Source organism: Trichomonas vaginalis, chromosome II (genome assembly GCF_026262505.1).
Source record: "Trichomonas vaginalis G3 chromosome II, whole genome shotgun sequence".
NCBI lineage: Eukaryota > Parabasalia > Trichomonadida > Trichomonadidae > Trichomonas > Trichomonas vaginalis.
Window position 1 is genome coordinate 15354165 of NC_067204.1, and position 19448 is coordinate 15373612.

At 31.3% G+C, this 19448-nt stretch overlaps 9 protein-coding genes and 1 pseudogene across 10 annotated transcripts, besides 5 other annotated features; 9 read left to right on the forward strand and 1 right to left on the reverse strand.

Moving 5' to 3' along the window:
• Positions 1–2: 2 nt before the first annotated feature.
• Positions 3–4211: a mobile genetic element.
• A 2353-nt stretch (positions 4212–6564) lies between these two features.
• On the forward strand, positions 6565–6822 carry TVAGG3_0549590 (spectrin binding; the record flags this gene model as incomplete). Its single annotated transcript, XM_001300608.1, has 1 exon — positions 6565–6822. The coding sequence occupies one exon, from the start codon at positions 6565–6567 to the stop codon at positions 6820–6822; it is 258 nt and encodes an 85-aa protein (XP_001300609.1).
• A 756-nt stretch (positions 6823–7578) lies between these two features.
• Positions 7579–7619: a mobile genetic element.
• Positions 7620–8467: 848 nt separating this feature from the next.
• Positions 8468–8508: a mobile genetic element.
• A 651-nt stretch (positions 8509–9159) lies between these two features.
• Positions 9160–9200: a mobile genetic element.
• A 344-nt stretch (positions 9201–9544) lies between these two features.
• Positions 9545–19448: part of a mobile genetic element that runs on past the window's edge.
• Positions 10780–11142, forward strand: TVAGG3_0549640 (uncharacterized protein; the record flags this gene model as incomplete). The annotated part of the gene is made up of 1 exon (XM_051238127.1): positions 10780–11142. The coding sequence occupies one exon, from the start codon at positions 10780–10782 to the stop codon at positions 11140–11142; it is 363 nt and encodes a 120-aa protein (XP_051095951.1).
• Positions 11161–11403, forward strand: TVAGG3_0549650 (serine threonine-protein phosphatase family; the record flags this gene model as incomplete). The annotated part of the gene is made up of 1 exon (XM_051238128.1): positions 11161–11403. One exon carries the CDS (start codon positions 11161–11163, stop codon positions 11401–11403), a length of 243 nt encoding a protein of 80 aa, XP_051095952.1.
• Positions 11408–11995, reverse strand: TVAGG3_0549660 (uncharacterized protein; the record flags this gene model as incomplete). The annotated part of the gene is made up of 1 exon (XM_051238129.1): positions 11408–11995. One exon carries the CDS (start codon positions 11993–11995, stop codon positions 11408–11410), a length of 588 nt encoding a protein of 195 aa, XP_051095953.1.
• TVAGG3_0549670 (phage tail repeat-like family) lies at positions 12274–13596 on the forward strand (the record flags this gene model as incomplete). Its single annotated transcript, XM_051238130.1, has 1 exon — positions 12274–13596. One exon carries the CDS (start codon positions 12274–12276, stop codon positions 13594–13596), a length of 1323 nt encoding a protein of 440 aa, XP_051095954.1.
• Positions 14990–15142, forward strand: TVAGG3_0549680 (uncharacterized protein; the record flags this gene model as incomplete). Its single annotated transcript, XM_051238131.1, has 1 exon — positions 14990–15142. One exon carries the CDS (start codon positions 14990–14992, stop codon positions 15140–15142), a length of 153 nt encoding a protein of 50 aa, XP_051095955.1.
• On the forward strand, positions 15162–15745 carry TVAGG3_0549690 (annotated as a pseudogene). Its single transcript has one exon. A coding segment is annotated over exon 1 (584 nt).
• TVAGG3_0549700 (uncharacterized protein) lies at positions 15792–16391 on the forward strand (the record flags this gene model as incomplete). The annotated part of the gene is made up of 1 exon (XM_051238132.1): positions 15792–16391. A coding segment is annotated over one exon (600 nt), but the record flags the coding sequence as incomplete, so codon positions are not given.
• TVAGG3_0549710 (DNA/RNA polymerases family) lies at positions 17079–17930 on the forward strand (the record flags this gene model as incomplete). The annotated part of the gene is made up of 1 exon (XM_051238133.1): positions 17079–17930. One exon carries the CDS (start codon positions 17079–17081, stop codon positions 17928–17930), a length of 852 nt encoding a protein of 283 aa, XP_051095957.1.
• On the forward strand, positions 18080–18940 carry TVAGG3_0549720 (uncharacterized protein; the record flags this gene model as incomplete). The annotated part of the gene is made up of 1 exon (XM_051238134.1): positions 18080–18940. The coding sequence occupies one exon, from the start codon at positions 18080–18082 to the stop codon at positions 18938–18940; it is 861 nt and encodes a 286-aa protein (XP_051095958.1).

Sequence of the window (19448 nt, forward strand, 5' to 3'; positions counted from 1 at the left end):
TCTTGAGCATATTGGTCTTAGATTGAATGTAGCGTCATTCTTATATAGAATATATATTTCATATCATCGGAAATATGATAAAAAGCATATAATAAATGTCAAAAATGTGAACAAATAAGCAAAGATATTTTTTAAAAAACAATGAAAAGTAATACTTAAATGAGGAATTCTTTGAGATATTGGTTTAGATTGAATGTAGCGTCATTCTTATATAGAATATATATTCATATCATCGGAAATATGATAAAAAGCATATAATAAATGTCAAAAATGTGAACAAATAAGCAAAGATATTTTTTTAAAAAACAATGAAAAGTAATACTTAAATGAGGAATTCTTTGAGATATTGGTCTTAGATTGAATGTAGCGTCATTCTTATATAGAATATATATTCATATCATCGGAAATATGAAAAAGCATATAATAAATGTCAAAATATGTGAACAAATAAGCAAAGATATTTTTAAAAAACAATGAAAAGTAATACTTAAATGAGGAATTCTTTGAGATATTGGTCTTAGATTGAATGTAGCGTCATTCTTATATAGAATATATATATTCATATCATCGGAAATATGATAAAAAGCATATAATAAATGTCAAAAATGTGAACAAATAAGCAAAGATATTTTTTAAAAAACAATGAAAATAATACTTAAATGAGGAATTCTTTGAGATATTGGTCTTAGATTGAATGTAGCGTCATTCTTATATAGAATATATATTCATATCATCGGAAATATGATAAAAAGCATATAATAAATGTCAAAAATGTGAACAAATAAGCAAAGATATTTTAAAAAACAATGAAAAGTAATACTTAAATGAGGAATTCTTTGAGATATTGGTCTTAGATTGAATGTAGCGTCATTCTTATATAGAATATATATTCATATCATCGAAATATGATAAAAAGCATATAATAAATGTCAAAAATGTGAACAAATAAGCAAAGATATTTTTTAAAAAACAATGAAAAGTAATACTTAAATGAGGAATTCTTTGAGATATTGGTCTTAGATTGAATGTAGCGTCATTCTTATATAGAATATATATTCATATCATCGGAAATATGATAAAAAGCATATAATAAATGTCAAAAATTGTGAACAAATAAGCAAAGATATTTTTTAAAAAACAATGAAAAGTAATACTTAAATGAGGAATTCTTTGAGATATTGGTCTTAATTGAATGTAGCGTCATTCTTATATAGAATATATATTCATATCATCGGAAATATGATAAAAAGCATATAATAAATGTCAAAAATGTGAACAAATAAGCAAAGATATTTTTTAAAAAACAATGAAAAGTAATACTTAAATGAGGAATTCTTTGAGATATTGGTCTTAGATTGAATGTAGCGTCATTCTTATATAGAATATATATTCATATCATCGGAAATATGATAAAAAGCATATAATAAATGTCAAAAATGTGAACAAATAAGCAAAGATATTTTTTAAAAAACAATGAAAAGTAATACTTAAATGAGGAATTCTTTGAGATATTGGTCTTAGATTGAATGTAGCGTCATTCTTATATAGAATATATATTCATATCATCGGAAATATGATAAAAAGCATATAATAAATGTCAAAAATGTGAACAAATAAGCCAAGATATTTTTTAAAAACAATGAAAAGTAATACTTAAATGAGGGATTCTTTGAGATATTGGTCTTAGATTGAATGTAGCGTCATTCTTATATAGAATATATATTCATATCATCGGAAATATGATATAAAAGCATATAATAAATGTCAAAAATGTGAACAAATAAGCAAAGATATTTTTTAAAAAACAATGAAAAGTAATACTTAAATGAGGAATTCTTTGAGATATTGGTCTTAGATTGAATGTAGCGTCATTCTTATATAGAATATATATTCATATCATCGGAAATATGATAAAAAGCATATAATAAATGTCAAAAATGTGAACAAATAAGCAAAGATATTTTTTAAAAAACAATGAAAAGTAATACTTAAATGAGGAATTCTTTGAGATATTGGTCTTAGATTGAATGTAGCGTCATTCTTATATAGAATATATATTCATATCATCGGAAATATGATAAAAAGCATATAATAAATGTCAAAAATGTGAACAAATAAGCAAAGATATTTTTTAAAAAACAATGAAAAGTAATACTTAAATGAGGAATTTCTTTGATATTGGTCTTAGATTGAATGTAGCGTCATTCTTATATAGAATATATATTCATATCATCGGAAATATGATAAAAAGCATATAATAAATGTCAAAATGTGAACAAATAAGCAAAGATATTTTTTAAAAAACAATGAAAAGTAATACTTAAATGAGGAATTCTTTGAGATATTGGTCTTAGATTGAATGTAGCGTCATTCTTATATAAGAATATATATTCATATCATCGGAAATATGATAAAAAGCATATAATAAATGTCAAAAATGTGAACAAATAAGCAAAGATATTTTTTAAAAAACAATGAAAAGTAATACTTAAATGAGGAATTCTTTGAGATATTGGTCTTAGATTGAATGTAGCGTCATTCTTATATAGAATATATATTCATATCATCGGAAATATGATAAAAAGCATATAATAAATGTCAAAAATGTGAACAAATAAGCAAAGATAATTTTAAAAAACAATGAAAAGTAATACTTAAATGAGGAATTTCTTAGATATTGTGGTCTTAGATTGAATGTAGCGTCATTCTTATATAGAATATATATTCATATCATCGGAAAATATGATAAAAAGCATAAAAAATCAAAAATGTGAACAAATAAGCAGATATTTTTTAAAAAACAATGAAAAGTAATACTTAAATGAGGAATTCTTTGAGATATTGGTCTTAGTAATAGACGTCATTCTTATATAGAATATATATTCATATCATCGGAAATATATAAAAAGCATATAATAAAGTCAAAAATGTGAACAAATAAGCAAAGATATTTTTTAAAAAACAATGAAAAGTAATACTAAATGAAGAATTCTTTGAGATAATTGGTCTTAGATTGAATGTAGCCATTCTTATATATAGATATATATTCATATCATCGGAAATATGATAAAAAGCATATAATAAATGTCAAAAATGTGAACAAATAAGCAAAGATATTTTTTTAAAAAACAAAAAGTAAACTTTAAATGAGGAATTCTTTGAGATATTGGTCTTAGATTGAATGTAGCGTCATTCTTATATAGAATATATATCATATCATCGGAAATATGATAAAAAGCATATAATAAATGTCAAAAATGTGAACAAATAAGCAAAGATATTTTAAAAAACAATGAAAAGTAATACTTAAATGAGGAATTCTTTGAGATATTGGTCTTAGATTGAATGTAGCGTCATTCTTATATAGAATATATATTCATATCATCGGAAATATGATAAAAAGCATATAATAAATGTCAAAAATGTGAACAAATAAGCAAAGATATTTTTTAAAAAACAATGAAAAGTAATACTTAAATGAGGAATTCTTTGAGATATTGGTCTTAGATTGAATGTAGCGTCATTCTTATATAGAATATATATTCATATCATCGGAAATATGATAAAAAGCATATAATAAATGTCAAAAATGTGAACAAATAAGCAAAGATATTTTTAAAAAACAATGAAAAGTAATACTTAAATGAGGAATTCTTTGAGATATTGGTCTTAGATTGAATGTAGCGTCATTCTTATATAGAATATATATTCATATCATCGGAAATATGATAAAAAGCATATAATAAATGTCAAAAATGTGAACAAATAAGCAAAGATATTTTTTTAAAAAACAATGAAAAGTAATACTTAAATGAGGAATTCTTTGATATATGTCTTAGATTGAATGTAGCGTCATTCTTATATAGAATATATATTCATATCATCGGAAATATGATAAAAGCATATAATAAATGTCAAAAATGTGAACAAATAAGCAAAGATATTTTTAAAAAACAATGAAAAGTAATACTTAAATGAGGAATTCTTTGAGATATTGGTCTTAGATTGAATGTAGCGTCATTCTTATATAAATATATATTCATATCATCGGAAATATGATTAAAAACATATAATAAATGTCAAAAATGTGAACAAATAAGCAAAGATATTTTTTAAAAAACAATGAAAAGTAATACTTAAATGAGGAATTCTTTGAGATATTGGTCTTAGATTGAATGTAGCGTCATTCTTATATAGAATATATATTCATAAAAAAAAAAAAAAAAAAAAAAAAAAAAAAAAAAAAAGGGAGTGGGGCTTCCAGGCACTTCGTGCCCTCTAACCCCCCGTCACTTTTCTGTCACTTTTCAGGAAAAAACATTTTTATTATATATATAAAATGAATTTTACAAAACCACCGTTACCCTTCTTTGGAAATAAGAAGTAATGTAAAGATATTATATTGAGAGACTTAAGAAACTACCGAATGGTCTAACATTTGTAGATTGTTCGGTGGAAGTTTCTATATATCCATTTGTGCCATACAATATTTCCGACTCAAAGATTATATGCAATGACTTCGACAACTATATGACCGTCTCAAACATATCCAGACACAAAACAAAATATTGAAGAGTTAAAAGAAAAGATACCTATAGGTAAGATGGAACGTATACCATTAGATAAGAAAAATATGTAGGAGAGGTTTTGAAAAAGCAGAGTATATTGACTCGGGATAGTATATCTGCTAGACTATTATATAGTGGTCTATAAGAGTTCATGACATTGAAACACTTATGTCAAAAGTTTTATATCTTAACTATACAAATGTTTTCAAAGAGGACATAGAAAAATATATTGAGGGTATAGAGTTTGTGAGATGTCATTGGACAGAGTTGTATGAAAAATATAAAGACAAGGAAAATGTTTTCTTTATAGTGGACCCGCCGTTCTATAACACATGGGATTTTCAATACCAAGTAGACTGGACTTTGAGAGACTCTTTAGAAACTTTAGACGTTTTACATAACCATCCATGCTTTTACTTTACATTCGATTAAAGTGGTTTGGAAACCGTTATGAGATGGTTAGAGGACATACATGACTATGAGTTTAGATATGACAAGATAGAATATGAGAGAGGTCTATAAACGCGAGAAAGTGTCATAACAAAGAAATTTTATTAGTAAGTAAATGTGGTTTGAAATAGGACTACTTGTTTTAGGTTTTTTCCATTGTGTCATTTATTTATTTGACGTGGCAGAAAAGTACAGAGAATATGAAGATGAACCAATGCCTGCAAATGTTCAGTATATGTACTCGTAAGAGATATTTTTATCTAATATTAAATGGACGCACAGAACTTAGCGAATGCACAGCAACCTGGACAACCAAACCCAGAGAATATTCCAAATGAAGTTAGAATACAAACTGCAATGGCAAACTATGGTCAAGTGCCAACAGATGTACAAATGCAAACTGCCATGTCAAATGACGCTGCGTTAGGTTTGCCACCATGGTATGCAAATATGAGATGGAAAGAGTTTATACAAACCCTGAAGTGGGATATAAACAACTTTATGCAGATGACGCGAACACAGGAGTTGACCCAGAATATGTTTTCTACCAGAGGAGAAACAGAATGTATGAGCTCCAGTTAAAGAATGCTATGGAACTCAACAGGAAACGTAAGAGACTAGGCGGACATTAGATTTTTACATATAGTAAAATGGGTTTCTTCAGTAAGATAGGAAACTTCTTTCGAAATGTTGGAAGAGTATAATGGAATGGTAAAACCGTAGGAAGAGGAATTTGGAACGGGTCAAAAATTTGGTAAAAGAGTAGGTCAGTTTGTTGGTATTATACTAAAGACCCTGAACCAGAAGAACAAGCTCCTGTTATACAACAGCCTGAACCTGCACCACAGTCAGTTGGCAACCAAATCCAACACCTCAACCGTATTAAAAAATTATATTTTTACCGTTCGATAGTAGTTGTATATGAAACTAAGTTCTAAGTAAAACCATGGTATAATGGAATTATTCTTTTTCTTCCATCTGTAGTAAACCATACTTGAAAGTCTGAAATACTTCCACTTGGTGGTTCGTATAACTTTGTAGGTTTTTCGTAAAAGTCATTTGCCAAGCATAAAAAAGAGTTTTGGGCGCCAGAAAATGAAGCATGAACAATAATAGCACTGGTCGAAAACATCTTTAAATAAATATGGTTCATCTCTTGCATATCGACTGTAAATATTTGCTAAAGGAAGTTCGACTTTCTGATTTAACATTCTTTGCAAATAATACCATGACATTGCAGTGAATTCTGTTATATATTTGTTCGTCTTTCTTTGGATTGTCTTCGTAGATTTTGAAATGACACTTGTGAATTTTGTTTGTCATATACAATTCTCACATAAAGTGTGCTCTCGGTATTTGCATATTTCATCAGCATATTTTGCATAACATGAGTTTATTTATCTTCTATATTTTTTAACGCAGTCTGTAGAGAAGATGAAAGGTTCAACTTGTATTAGCCTCAATCTTTCAATATTTCTTCGTGCCCCTCAGATAATATAAGTCTATATGGAAGAGCCTTTTAACAATAATGGTAATCCTTCCTCTTATGTGTAATGACTTAGGGAGGTTCATTGCATTCACTGAAATAGATAGATTTGATAAAGATCAAATACTAAAAAGCAGATTATATCCAAATCCTAAGGAAGAATTTTCCTTCCTTGAATTATGTTGTTATCATGGTGCAGTTGATTGTTTCAAGTTATTGAGAACTAAATTTAACTTAGAAATAACTCAAAAATGCCTAGAATTATCATTTTTGAGAGGTAATTCAGAGATCATGAGTGAATGCTTGAAACATAAATAACCAAATCAAAATTGCAGGGAATATGCAATTATTTCACACAATATTGAGATCAATTTAGCTCATTGTGGATGGTGTAAAAATCTTGATGCATTTTTCGTCTATTTCGATCAGACTAATAATTCTAACAAATTCTTTATTTACTCAACAATATTTGATATATCATCTCTTTGCAAATACTTCCTTTCTGTTTATGCGAATATCAATGAAAAAAAATTAATATAGAGAAATCACTCTTCATGATGCACACGTTATAATAGAAAAGAAACAGCCGAATTTCTTATTTCACATGGTGCGAATATCAATGGAAAAGTGTATAAATGGAAAAACAGTTCTTCATGAGGCAGTGCATACTCGGAGCAAAAAAAAGTAGAATTTCTTATTTCACATGGTGCAAATATCAACGAAAAAGATAAAGATGGAGAAACAGCTCTTCATATTGCAACACTCAATAATAGTAAAGAAACAGCATAACTTCTTATTTCACACAGTATAAATATCAATGAAAGAGATAATAATGGAAAACCCGCTCTTTATACTGCAACATCATATAATAGGAAAAAAAATTGGTCAAACTTTTAATTTCACATGGTGCAGCAATGGTTGGGCAAATTAATATTTTTTATCTGGTTTCCGAAATTACTTACTGATATGAATTATGCAGCACTATGAATGACCATATCAAAAACGGTGTTTCATATTTCTAATAATATTTCCTAAAGCGTCACTTTTTCCTCGACGATTATTTCCCTCTCAAAAAATTCAATAGCTTACATTTTGACAGAACTTAATATGAAACATAAATAAATTCATTATATTATTTTTATTTACATAATATCTGTTTGAAGTCCATAATTCTATAAATTTTTCTTCAAAAACATTACAATCTTGATAGTTTTGATACTGTTTAATAGGTTTTTGGGACCTTATTTAGTATTTACTACGTATAGAGTCGATCTGAACTTAATTTTCGGAAATTTAAAATATTTATTATAAGTAAAATCTGATTTGAAATTTATGTTTAACTACTCATATCTTGCATTATCCTGAGTAGCTTTTGTAAAAATTCATCAAAAAAGATTTTAACGTGCTTTAATTTTTATTTTTAAAATAATGCATATTATTATATAACTAGCATATTTACAAATTTTAGTGCTTTCAAAAATTTAATCCTCCTCCTCTCAAATAAACGTACATCCGGGTGGCCTGTTTTTTGCAAAAAATAAAATTTCATTTTTTATGCTTAAAAAGTCAGAATTTTTATTTGCTTCTGGGATATATGATGGCTATATCAGATGTCCATTCTTTTTGATACTCAACATTAAACATAAAACTTAGCCGTTAAGGCTCTTCTGAAAATATTTTTTTTCCGAAAAATTTTCGAAAAAAATCAAAAAATTTAAAAATCCCCGAATCTGCAGGGATTTTAAAAAATTCTTTTTAGTAAAACTTAAGGATATTGTATCAGATATATTGGTATGGGCAAATTCAATTTTAATCCAATATTCATCGAGATATTAAGTTAACGAAGCTTTCAAAATTGAGAGGGTAATCCTCCTCCTCTCAAATAAACGTACATGCGGGTGCACCCTTAAAAAATTGAAGATGATTTTTCATTCTCCATCAACTCTGCCAAACTTTAATCTCCTGTTTCATATTAAGTTCTGTCAAAATGTAAGCTATTGAATTTTTTGAGAGGAAATAATCGTCGAGGAAGTAAAAAGTGACGCTTTAGGAAATATTATTAGAAATATGATAATAAATATATTTGGAAAAAATATGTTTTTTTTTCAAAAATTGAATGTTCATAGAATATTTTGAAATATGTAGGGAATTGAATTCGGTAATATATGATAAACAGGATTTTTAAATTTCAAGGAAAAATAGCTTTTGTGAATACTTTTGAGAACTCTTCTCAAAGATCATGATTCAAATATATTAAGGAGCCAAAATATTAGAGATGAGTTCACAATCAAAATTTTCTCACTTTTCTTCCAAATTGACATCCTTCCTCACCACTTTCAAGTTTTTCATACATATATCTTACCCATTCATTTGGAATACGAGGTCTCGAGTTTTCGTTCATTTTTTTTACTTTACAAAACTGTTTATTTTTCAGAATTTTTAAATTTGAAAAAATCCATTCTATATCTGATAAATAATATATTATTTTTCAATCAAAATATTTTGATTATCATCTCAAAAGTGTTCTCAAAACCTAGTTTTTCTTATTTTGGATAATCTTAATATTTATATTATTATAAACTAATTGAACACCATATGTTTTTGTATACTTTTACAAAAAAATTGATAGATTTGTGATACTTCCCCCGACGATAGAATTGAATAGCTTACATTTTGACAGAACTTAATATGGAACATTTATTCGTATAATAGCAGTAATAAGTCGATTATTCACTTCTACTTCTGAGATTTGAATTTAATTTCGACAGAAAAAGAGATTCAAGAGGAAAATACTAGGGGATACAAACAGCCACCATGACAGGATTATTATGGAGCCAAGTTGTATTTTTTGATATTTTTAGAGTTTTCCTACCTATTTAGGTACCAAGTTATTGCTTAAAAATTAAGGTTCTAAATTCTGAAGTTTACATGATCCTCCCGGGCGCACCCTTAAGTGGCCATTCAAAATAGTCTAGAAAATTTTATCGTAAGAGGATTTACAAAAGATTTGATCGTTTAATGTCATCAATATGAATTAATTAAAAAAAAAAAAAAAAAAGGTAGTGGGGCTTCCAGGCACTTCGTGCCCTCTAGCCCCGAAGATGTTTAGTATAAATGAAGTTTTTATTCGGAAAATTGTTAGTCTTCTGGTGTGAATTCGGAGGACTCTTCTTCTTCCTCCATTGCTTCTGGGAAGAAGCCTTCTTCTGGGTCGAAAACATTATATAATGTGTCGCTTTTCACAAATTATATATGTTTTCATGTTTTGTCACTTTTCTGTCACTTTTCAGGAAAAAACATTTTTATTATTATATATAAATGAATTTTACAAAACCACCGTTACCGTTCTTTGGAAATAAGGGTAAATGTAAAGATATTATATTGAGAGAACTTAAGAAACTACCGAATGGTCTAACATTTGTAGATTTGTTCGGTGGAAGTTTCTATATATCCCATTTGTGCCATACAATATTCCCAGACTCAAAGATTATATGCAATGACTTCGACAACTATATGGACCGTCTCAAACATATTCCAGACACAAACAATATATTGAAAGAGTTAAAAGAAAAGATACCTATAGGTAAGATGGAACGTATACCATTAGATAAGAAAAATATTGTGAGAGAGGTTTTGAAAAAAGCAGAATATATAGACTGGGATAGTATATCTGCTAGACTATTATATAGTGGTTCTATAAGAGTTCATGACATTGAAACACTTATGTCAAAAGTTTTATATCTTAACTATACACATGTTTTCAAAGAGGACATAGAAAATATATTGAGGGTATAGAGTTTGTGAGATGTCATTGGACAGAGTTGTATGAAAAATATAAAGACAAGGAAAATGTTTTCTTTATAGTGGACCCGCCGTTCTATAACACATGGGATTTTCAATACCAAGTAGACTGGACTTTGAGAGACTCTTTAGAAACTTTAGACGTTATACATAACCATCCATGCTTTTACTTTACATCCGATAAAAGTGGTTTGGAAACCGTTATGAGATGGTTAGAGGACATACATGACTATGAGTTTAGATATGACAAGATAGAATATGAGAGAGGTCCTATAAACCGGAGAAAGTGTCATAACAAAGAAATTTTATTAGTAAGTAAATGTGGTTTGAAATAGGACTACTTGTTTTAGGTTTTTTCCATTGTGTCATTTATTTATTTGACGTGGCAGAAAAGTACAGAGAATATGAAGATGAACCAATGCCTGCAAATGTTCAGTATATGTACTCGTAAGAGATATTTTTATCTAATATTAAATGGACGCACAGAACTTAGCGAATGCACAGCAACCTGGACAACCAAACCCAGAGAATATTCCAAATGAAGTTAGAATACAAACTGCAATGGCAAACTATGGTCAAGTGCCAACAGATGTACAAATGCAAACTGCCATGTCAAATGACGCTGCGTTAGGTTTGCCACCATGGTATGCAAATATGAGATGGAAAGAGTTTTATACAAACCCTGAAGTGGGATATAAACAACTTTATGCAGATGACGCGAACACAGGAGTTGACCCAGAATATGTTTTCTACCAGAGGAGAAACAGAATGTATGAGCTCCAGTTAAAGAATGCTATGGAACTCAACAGGAAACGTAAGAGACTAGGCGGACATTAGATTTTTACATATAGTAAAATGGGTTTCTTCAGTAAGATAGGAAACTTCTTTCGAAATGTTGGAAGAGGTATATGGAATGGCGTCAAAACCGTAGGAAGAGGAATTTGGAACGGAGTCAAAAATATTGGTAAAAGAGTAGGTCAGTTTGTTGGTATTATACCTAAAGACCCTGAACCAGAAGAACAAGCTCCTGTTATACAACAGCCTGAACCTGCACCACAGTCTAGTTGGCAACCAAATCCAACACCTCAACCGTATTAAAAAATTATATTTTTACCGTTCGATAGTAGTTGTATATGAAACTAAGTTCTAAGTAAAACACATGGTATAATGGAATTATTCTTTTTCTTCCATCTGTAGTAAACCATACTTGAAAGTCTGAAATACTTCCACTTGGTGGTTCGTATAACTTTGTAGGTTTTTCGTAAAAGTCATTTGCCAAGCATAAGAAAGAGTTTTGGGCGCCAGAAAATGAAGCATGAACAATAATAGCATCTTGGTCGAAAACATTTTCATATGTTCCATTAGGGTTTTCGACTTCATAAAAGTCTGGGTGTACTGGATATGCTGCAGGCTGATTTAACATCCTCATAAATCTATACCATGCCAAGTTGTTATATTTTGTAGAAATATAAACGTTTTCTCCAAGGTCTTCTATTCTATTGATTTTAACAGTTGCATTTTTCCTGTCATAAATAATATCGAGATGGTATTCTCCTTCGTCAATGTTATACTGGTTTGCATATTCGATATAGATATCGTTTATTTTTTCTTGAAAAGCTTGAAGAGTTGTTTCTAAGTTTACAAGCAAACTAACTTGTAAAAGTTTTCCCTGTTCAAATTTCTCATACATACGTTTTTCTTTGTTATAGTATCGAACTTCAAAACCGACCGTAAATGGGAAACCATGTATGGCTTCTGAAATGAACTTCATTCTACGAAAGCCAATAGCTTTTGTGACAGATGGGTCTCTTAGCCATCTTAATGGGTAGTCAAAACGATAGCCTTCATGCTTTACGGTATCTGTCTCAAACTTTTGACCGACATTAGTAAAAGTTCATCTAATGGTTTAGTTGTAGCAACTCTTGAATTTTCTTTTTCTATTGAAAGCATATTTTATCTAGAATAAAAATGTCGAAAGATATTGCTTCCATGAGAGAAATACAACACAACCGACAACTCATTATGCAAGCTCTAAATAAGAACACAACAAACTTTTCAAACTATTCTAAGATATCTGAGTCATTGAAAGAAGGAAACTTAAAACTGACATTAAACCCAATGACAGATGAGTTTCTATTTCAAGACAAGAAGAACAATACTGTCTGTATAAATCCAACAAAAGGAACTTTAAACGAGAAACCTATAAATGAACTTCTTTTGAAAGCAGATGTTGACAACAAAGCTGACAAAGAATATGTAGACGATGCAATAGCAAAAGAAGAAGAAAGAGCTAACAATGCTTATGCAACAAAAGAACATACTCATCCTGAACTAGCAGACAAAACATATGTTGACAATAAAATGTCAAGTGAAGTGACAAGAGCTGAAAACGAATATTCTAAAAAGACTCATACACATTCTATATCTGAAATAACAGACTTAAACGTTAGCCTTGAAAATAAGGTAGATAAGGGACTTATGGCTAGTGTGTTAGTGAAGAAGGCGGATAAGGAATATGTGGATGAAAAAGATAAAGAAATTATAGAAAGGGCTGAATGGTACCATGAACGGACATCAAAGATTTTAAAAACTAAAGCCGATACAGGATGGGTTTCAGGATGTTTAGACCTTAAAGCAGATAAAACTTATGTTAACGATGAGTTAGAGAAGAAAGCAGATAAGACTCATACACATACAAGTTTTACAACCTTTACAGCAGATGATATTACACTAAACACAACCTTGCCAAGTAAAGGTCCAACAATACCACCGGCAACAAGTCTTGTAGATACTTTGATATCTAATGACAATAGTATTATGCATCTAAGACAGGAACTCAATGTGCTTAAACAAATTTTGCCGAATCTTATGTACCCGGTTGGCTCATTATATGTTTCAATGAACTCTACCAGACCAGAAACAGTTCTGGGTTTTGGAACTTGGACTCAAATAGTCGACAGGTTTTTGTATTGTGCAAACTCTTCAAAGGAAACAGGTGGAAGTAAAACGATTTCAGGTGAAAATTTACCTGCACATAGTCACTACATAGATTTAAGTACATCTCAAGCAGGTTGGCATAAGCATAGATATTGGGATTGGTCAGCAATGACAAAAGGTAAAGGATATGATGTTAAAGACAACGTTCAGTTTGCCATAAATTGTTACTGGAGTAACACTGAGGGAGGAGGAAACCATACACATCGCGTTTCGGGATATACGCAAACAACGGGACAAAGTAAAGAATACATGCCACCTTACATGACAGTTTACGCATGGTATAGAAATGCTTAGTCGTCATTTTCAACTTCTTTAGCATATTCGTCAGGAGTTGTCTTATATTTGTTAGGAACTGTCTTTGAAAGTATACCACCTTGAACTTTGACAAGTTTGAAACGAGGTCTGACAATAGTAGTTTTATCTTCTGCTTGCAGTCTGTACATTTTGCCATGTTTGCCTAAAACTTCATAATATTCTCTTGTAATACTTTCTTCTATTTTTACGAAACACGAATGTGAGTACCTGTCGGGTTCCCATTGTTGTCATAGTCAATAGTATTTTTCATATGGGTCGCGTTTAGGTATTTCTATTTTTACTTTGTCGCCTTCTTAAGTTGAAGCCCGGCATTCTTTCTTGTTTGTCTCTTTTGACTAAATTATTAAATATATAGTCTTTCTCTAGTCAGGGTTGTTTTTCATTTCTTCGGGGGAGTGGTTTCCCAAACCTTTTTGTTTACGGTTGTTGTAAATATTTAAAACTTGTCTCATCTTTGCCATGGAGAAGTGTCTATACTTGTCGTCATATGACATTTCATTTGCTTCACCACCTTGTGGTTGGTTTAAGTCTCTTAACATTTTTATACAACCGTCAATGACACCAAGAGCAGAATGGTTTTGGTCGACAATGAAATATTGGTTTACATTTTTTGAACGCAGATAGTTTTTTACATCATCTGATTTGAAAGAACTTTCATAGTCAGATGTCAGTTTTGTTGGATGGTATTTGTCAACGAATATTGTCAAAGCAGTTTTCACATCTAAAATATTTTTGGACCATAATGGTATGGCTTCACAGTATCTTGTGTTTTGACCGACAAATATTAACCAGTATGGTGGTCCATCTTCTCTATACTCGGAATGTTTTCCAAGATATCCATAAACCAAGCATTTGGTGTTGAACTAAAGATTTTTATCATGAGTGCTTTTTTTGTTGCTTTAGAAACATAGGGGTCCTTGTTTAGATTCGTCATTTTTATCCTATAAGAAATGGGTTTATTTGGCGCATTAGCAGGAGTTGCATCTAGATTTTTACCCGCAGTGGGAACAATAGCCAGAGGTGTATTTGGGGTTGGAAGGAAGATTTTGAGTACATTAGGTATACTTAAAGAGAAAGCACAACCTATTATACAAACTGTACAGAAAGGTTGGGATGTAGCACGAGATGCAACAAATCTTATTCCAAATCCTGAAACAAGAGGAAAAGTTCAAGGATGGATGGACAATGTAGGAAGACAAGCAGGAAACTATTATAACAAAAGCAAATGACTACTATAACCAAGCAGGACACTATATGGACCAAGGTGAAAGATTCTTTAACAGAGGATATAACCATGCACAACAGTGGGTAAACAATAACCAACCTCAACCGCCTCAAACGTGGGGGATGTAAAGTTTTTTACTGAGATGAAATGAACAATACAGCATTGAGACAAATGGGTTCAAGATGGATTTGTCGACTTCCAGCAGTTACACAACGTGTTTGTCAAGTTCTTCCTATACCTCAGGAAGTTTTAGACCGACTTAAAAAACAACAACAACCAGTTGAAAACAAACCAAACTAAAAATTTTTACTGAGATGAAATGACCGAAGAAGTTGAAACGGTAGATTTGACACCACAAACAAAAAGTTCAGAACCATTGTCAAAACCCGTCAAAGAACTTACAGATGAAGAGAAAAATTCAATAATAGAAAGTGCCAGGTCTGGAAATACAAACCCTAACTACAAAGTCACTTTTCATAGAAATGGAACGGCAAGTATCTCAAAAAGAAACAGACTCTCACAAATAAAATATTGAAGTCTGAAGGAGCTTTCGAGACAACAGATGGAAAAGTTTACTTCACTGACCAGCAGTTCATTATAGAACATCTCATTGACTTAGAGTCGAAATATTCTAAACTTTACAACAAACACAAAAAGTTGAAAGGAAAACAAAAACAAATGGCATATGATATTTATGAAGATGTTAACGACACAACTGTTCCTGCAGGTGAGGTAAAGTCAGAGGAACCGAAAAGTGACGAAAAACCGATAGAAGAAGAAAAACCAAAAACTGAAGATAAACCAAAACCAAAGTTTAGTTTCCAAACTAAACCAAGTCAACCTTCATTAGCTGGTATGGGTTGGCGTCAAAGACTTATGGCAGCAGGCGGTTATGTAAAGTAAAGAAAAAAAATATTTTTTTATTTTTATAAAAATGCCCCCATATAGAATGGATAGAAAGTCTGCTAGAATAAAAGCAGAGTTGCAAAGATATGGTTGGAGAGTTTCGAAGAAGTTTAAATATAGGAAGGGAAGACCCATAAAAGTCTATGACAAACTGGCTGGTCTGACCTACGAAATGGATTTGGAAACAGCACGTGCCAATTATCCAAACAGACTAGAGAGGTTAGAAGAAGAACGTCTTATGGACATGCCTTTCGATGTTAGTGAACCTCAAGTTGAAGGACACGACGGCTTTGCCAGATTCTACTGGAAACATGACGAACAATTGCATCCTTTGAGAAGGAAAAAAGGAAAAGGTGAAGACACACATGCTCCCATGGAAAGAACAAGATATGCATATGAAAAGTACCGTGAAGTTAGAAGTCAAATTACATCTGGTCGAACCTTTACAGTAAACTTTGACGAAGGAAAGAACAAAGAAGGCTTCATGGGTGTACTTGCTGCAATTCAAGACGGAAATAAGAAAGGACACAATCTCAGATTGACCATAACGGATTTGGATGGTCACATTTACTATGCAAATGGCAATGAACAAACAGCTGCAAAACTTCTTGACGCTTTCAAGACTACAAAGAGAGAACAAATGGTTGACTCCGACTCAGACATTTTGAATGCAATTGAAGGAATTGCAAGTGTCAAGTTCGAATGGTACCAACCTAACCCTCAAGCAGTCAGACAACATGCTGGATACTTCCCGTTCATAAATAAGTCTGACATTGACTTGACAAGGTATGGAATTTACAATTCAATTGAAACAATTGTCAATGAACCTTGTATTCTTACATGTCTCAGGAACTCTGGTCTTGTTTCAGAAGAGAAGATGAAGTATCTTGAGTCATGTGTGAAGACAAGGTACATTCTCAGAGGTCAATTGGCAAAAATTGCACCGTTGGCAAATGTCAATATCCGAGTTAACATACCTACAGCTAAAGGTTCTTCACATGACGACTATGTTGTTGAGTTCAATTTACCATGGTTGAAGATTGCAATTGTCCACAACCACTTCATGTTGAACGAAAGTCTTACAAACCCATTGTTCGGAAAAGGCAAGTGCAACATTGTCAGAGCTGTAAACATTCTTTTCGAGAAAGGTTTGTTGGAACCAATTCCAGATGACAAGCTGACAGAAACTTTTGTACCAAAAGACGAAACAAACTTTTCATTGTTAGCAAGACCAAAAGTTGTTCCAGACAAAGTTCTAGTACAAAAGAAGTACACAATTCCAAAAGGAGTTGGATTGTTCGGATACCAACCTGAACCAGAAGAACTTCCAATGAGGTTGCAAGAACTTCAAGATGCTATAAACAAACTTCCATTGAGACATCCAATTGACGTCAAATTGTATTGGAGAGCATCTGAGTTAGGTCAGAAGGTTTTATATGAAACAGGTTGCTTCGACGATGTTTATGAGATAACAGGAGAAGTTTCTCAGAAGATAAGAGACTCACTTGAATTTCCACAAACTGGACCAATTGGTTGCGACAAGTTCGACTCAAACGAAAAGATATACTATGTCGACCTTAACGCTGCATACATGAGGTTTGTCCAATATATTCCGACTGGAATTCCAAACGAAGATGGTGAGTTCCCGGGAAGGAACTATACAGTTGGAAAAGTCATACAACAACTGTATGATATTAGGAAAGCTTCAAACCCCAAACTTGCAATGACACTCAAATTGCTTATGAATTCGACATGGGGATATTCCATTAAGAAACCTCAAGAGATGAAGAGTAAACATTATGAGAAGGTCGACAACTTTGTTGAAAGGTTTTCTCCTTTTGTTTTGAAGTACGAATTCACTCAAGGTCAAAGTGGCTTAGTAACCACATTAAAACCTATTGTCGAACATTGGTCTTACCCTCAGTTCGCAAAGGCAGTCCTTGACAACTACAACAAATTCTTCTCCGAAGTCAAATCGAAAGTTGTGGTTTACTATGAGAACATTGACGCACTCATGACGAACGAAGAAGGGTACAACAAACTCATTGAAATGGGAATGGTCGGTGAAAAGATGGGCTGTTTTAAGCTAGATAAGGTATTTTCCGAAGTTCATGTCCTCTCCAAGCGTAAGTACTGGGGTATACTTGAAGACGGCACAGAAATAAAACATTGCATGAAGTAAAAAATTTATTTTAAAAAAAGTGACATTTTTTAATTTTATTTGAAATGTACGCTGAGTTTGTTGGAGAAGACCGTTGGGAAACTTGTTTGTTAGATGAGAAATATGAAATGGCATACTATTTTAAAACAATATATTTTTACATATATTAAATGCTTCAGGTTGAAAAACAAAGAACAAAAGTAGCAGATACAAAACCGTTAGACTATATCTTTACAAATGCTGGTAGGACTATTTCAGATGAAGAAATTTCATCCCGAGCATACAGGTTTGACTATCCAATTCGTTGGCTTCAAAGTCCTTCAGATGCAAAGGCAATAGGATTTAGAAGAGTTTTGTTTTCAAATAGAACTAACGCATTTATGTTCGCAGTATATTTTCATGGGCAGTATAAAGGTTCTGGTGGTCTAATAGACAAATTTGACGAAATGAGGATCTTTACAGTTCGTTCAGACGAAAGTCTTGAGAAAACTCTAAATGACTTTCAAACTCAAATGAACAAATATTATTGGGAATTTCAAGAAAAATACGACTCTTTACTAAATGGAACATACTATCTGAAACTAGAATATGACAAGATGAACTCCACCGTTTCATTTCAAAAGATTGAAATTAACCCTCCAAGAGATACAGAGTTTTTATTTTGGGAAGTAGACAAACGTTCTTGGGCACAATTTCTTCGGTTACTAAACCAGAACGAACCATTACCACCAGATGGTCCATTTAAATTTATACTTCCACCAGCAGATTTGACAGTTTATAGAAACGTGTTTGACCCTCAAAATGTTATGTGTCATGCAAGTTTCAGTTCAAGCAACAATAGTTTTCTATGTATTGGTAAGGACTTTTATGACTTTGCTTCTAAATTCTACGAACCACCTAGTAACAGTTTCTCTGACTTTCAAGTTTGGTTCACAACAAATGGTGTGCAACATATTATTCCATTGTACTATGACTTTTATCTCGAATTGTCTTTCATATATAACTACGGAAAAGTGCTGAAAAAGTATTGAATGTGAAGATATTAGAAAATAACATTTTTTCTAACACGTTTTCTACCCTCTTGAATTTTCATGACTTCATCGTACATGCTTTGTCAAGACTTCTTCGTAAATGTTTTGTCAAGACTTCTTCGTAAATGTTTTTTCAAGACTTCTTCGTAAATGTTTTGTCATGATTTCATCGTAAATGTTTTGTCAAGACTTCTTCGTAAATGTTTTGTCAAGACTTCTTCGTAAATGTTTTGTCAAGACTTCTTCGTAATGAGTGTAAAGGACCCAAAAATATAATTTAGGGTAGAAGGTTAGATCTAACCTGTTTTCTCACCTCTTTTCTACCCTCTTGAATTTGTCATGATTTCATCGTAAATGTTTTGTCAAACATGAACGTAAATGTTTTGTCAAGACTTCTTCGTAAATGTTTTGTCATGATTTCATCGTAATGAGCTTAAATCAGACAAAAATATAATTTAGGGTAGATGGTGAGATCTCACCTGTTTTTTCACCTCTTTTTTCACCTCTT